The sequence below is a fragment of the Carya illinoinensis genome, chromosome 14 (genome assembly GCF_018687715.1).
Source record: "Carya illinoinensis cultivar Pawnee chromosome 14, C.illinoinensisPawnee_v1, whole genome shotgun sequence".
Classification (NCBI taxonomy): Eukaryota; Viridiplantae; Streptophyta; class Magnoliopsida; order Fagales; family Juglandaceae; genus Carya; species Carya illinoinensis.
Genome location: NC_056765.1, coordinates 24,545,160 through 24,547,768, shown reverse-complemented (window position 1 = coordinate 24,547,768; position 2,609 = coordinate 24,545,160). Strand labels below are relative to the sequence as shown.

The window sequence follows — 2,609 nt, the reverse complement described above, 5'->3', positions numbered from 1 at the left end:
TATATATATATATATATATATATTTGTGAAAATACTGAGCGGCCTTTGTTATTATGAGTTATTTTATTCCAACTTTGTGCTCTAATATGTTACCTGAAATTCGAAAACCAATAATTGCGGTCCAACAGTTGGGGACGACATGACAACTAGCACATCATCGTCATCATCAGTTAGTCAAGGGTATGGAACACGTTAATTGTCTTCTTCCATTGTCCTTAATTTGTGTATTTTAAACGTGAACATATATAGATATATATATATATATATATAATTGAAATGGCTCTATATAACGCAGTAGTTACTTTGAGAAGTGAAGCCAATGCAACTTGGTTAAAGCTCTAATTTTGGGGCCGGGTCTATTTTCGTTTCCCTAGCTGCCATGACAAGTGTTTCTTTAGTCTCAGCGGCTGCCCGAAGGTATGGAAAATTTTCAGATTCTATGAGAATTGTATCGTATTAACAATTTGACTAAAATAGACATTATGTTAAGGAAACTTTCTCTTAGATCTGTTTTTCTCCTTTCACGCAGTTTTTCTTTTATGCTATTCCGACAGTGAATTATGTGTTATATTAACTTTTGTAAGAAGATGATCATCTTGTGACTCTAAGGACATATATTTTAGATAATGAGATAAAATGAATATTCTATGAATAGTAGTAAAATGATTTTTGAATAGTAATGAAATGATTTGAATTAAGATTTTTTTATTGAGCTTTGAAAAATATAATGGGAAAATGCCGTCTTTTCCTAATAATTAGAATCCTCAAGTTCGGTTATTTTTCCTAGTGTCACAGGCTAGAAGGGAAAGTGGCAGTAATCACTGGTGGAGCGAGTGGCATTGGAGAGTCTGCAGTAAGACTCTTCTCCAAACATGGAGCTAAGGTTGTTATTGCAGACATCCGAGATGACTTGGGTCATTCTGTCTGCAAAGATCTAAACTCTAAATCCACATCCTTCGTCCATTGTGATGTCACCAAGGAAACAGATGTGGAAAATGCAATTAATTTTTCTGTTTCCAAGTTTGGAAAGCTTGATATTATGTTCAATAATGCTGGTGTTATTGAAGTTGCCAAACCAAACATCCTTGACAACACCAAGGCTGAGTTTGAGCAAGTAATTGGTGTTAACCTTGTTGGTGCCTTCCTTGGAACCAAACATGCAGCTCGTGTCATGGTCCCCGCTCGCCATGGCAGCATTATTACAACTGCTAGTGTTTGCTCTGCTATAGGAGGAGTTGCATCGCATGCCTACACGAGCTCCAAGCATGGCGTGGTGGGATTAATGAGAAACACAGCAGTGGAACTTGGACAGTTTGGCATTCGGGTGAACTGTGTATCGCCTTATCTAGTTGCTACACCATTGGCAAAGGATTTCTTCAAACTTGATGACAATGGAGTTTACAGTGTTTATTCCAACCTTAAAGGCAGTCTCCTCAAACCAGAGGATGTGGCTGAAGCTGCTCTTTATTTGGGAAGTGATGAGTCAAAGTATGTCAGTGGACACAATCTTTTGCTAGATGGAGGCTTCACCATTGTCAATCAAGGCTTTTCCATGTTTGTACCATCCTGATATATGAATGAAATTGTACGTATGTATGTACTAGAGTATATATTTATATATACAAGAAAAATAATTTTTACGTCATTTAAATTAGTTGCAAAAAACATAAAATGCATGCGTCGCGATTATTGAAATAAATAGTCATTTTATGTTTTTTGCGATAAATTTAGGTGACGCGAAAATCCATTTTTCTTGTAGATCAAGCAAATCTACCATATTTGAAATTTTTTATCTCATATTAGTTGTGTTAGAAAGTTTGCTTATAAAACAATGAAATCTTATCCCTGTGTTAGCAGTGAAATCTTATAAGGAAGTTGTGATTGTTGGGTCAATTCACAATGGGAGGAATTTCATATAAATTTTCAGTCTTTGCTTTTTATGAAAAAAATGTTTGTCCTTTGTGATGACCTGTCGCATCGTGCACATGCAAATGAGAGTAAAATGCGCTTAAAGATGAAAAAAAATAAGTATGTAAATAAAAGGAAAAAAGAAATAGGTATATTTGACATGTGAAAGCATAATGAAATATCTCATTGCTCTCAACATCACTAGATAAATCAATGAGAAACTAACGCCATCCACCTTTCCTCAATTGAAAGCACAATTTGAAGCTCTCCTTATAAGATACAACCTCCTTGACTATGTTCATGGAATTTCCCAGTGCCTCTCTCCTGCTGGCACCTCTCTCACCGAGTCGAATAAAACTCATTGGGTTCTTGATGTGAATTCCAATCGACTCGCTTTGAAACTCAACAATAATATTGAAATCACAAATCCAAGAAAGTCAAATCAAGTCAATAGATGGAGAATTCAAACCCGTTGATAACTCTTTTCAAGAACCTAAATTATATTAAAATCTATACCCGTGAATAACTTATCTCAAGAACTCAGATTACAAGGAGGAACGCCACAAAGGTTGTGATTTACCTTTGATATGTTCCAAAATTCAATCAAGAACAAGAGAATATAACTCAACTCACAATAAAAATTCAATATTATCTGACCTTCTCAAATGAAGCTACAAGTGGTTTAAATAAATAATTCCCAA

The 2,609-nt window shown here is 35.1% G+C and overlaps 1 protein-coding gene across 1 annotated transcript; it reads left to right on the top strand.

Moving 5' to 3' along the window:
- Positions 1 to 286: 286 nt before the first annotated feature.
- LOC122294629 (secoisolariciresinol dehydrogenase-like) lies at positions 287 to 1,797 on the top strand. Its single transcript, XM_043103527.1, has 2 exons — positions 287 to 417; positions 796 to 1,797. The coding sequence occupies exons 1-2, from the start codon at positions 380 to 382 to the stop codon at positions 1,568 to 1,570; spliced, it is 813 nt and encodes a 270-aa protein (XP_042959461.1). The 5' UTR covers positions 287 to 379; the 3' UTR covers positions 1,571 to 1,797.
- Positions 1,798 to 2,609: the final 812 nt, after the last annotated feature.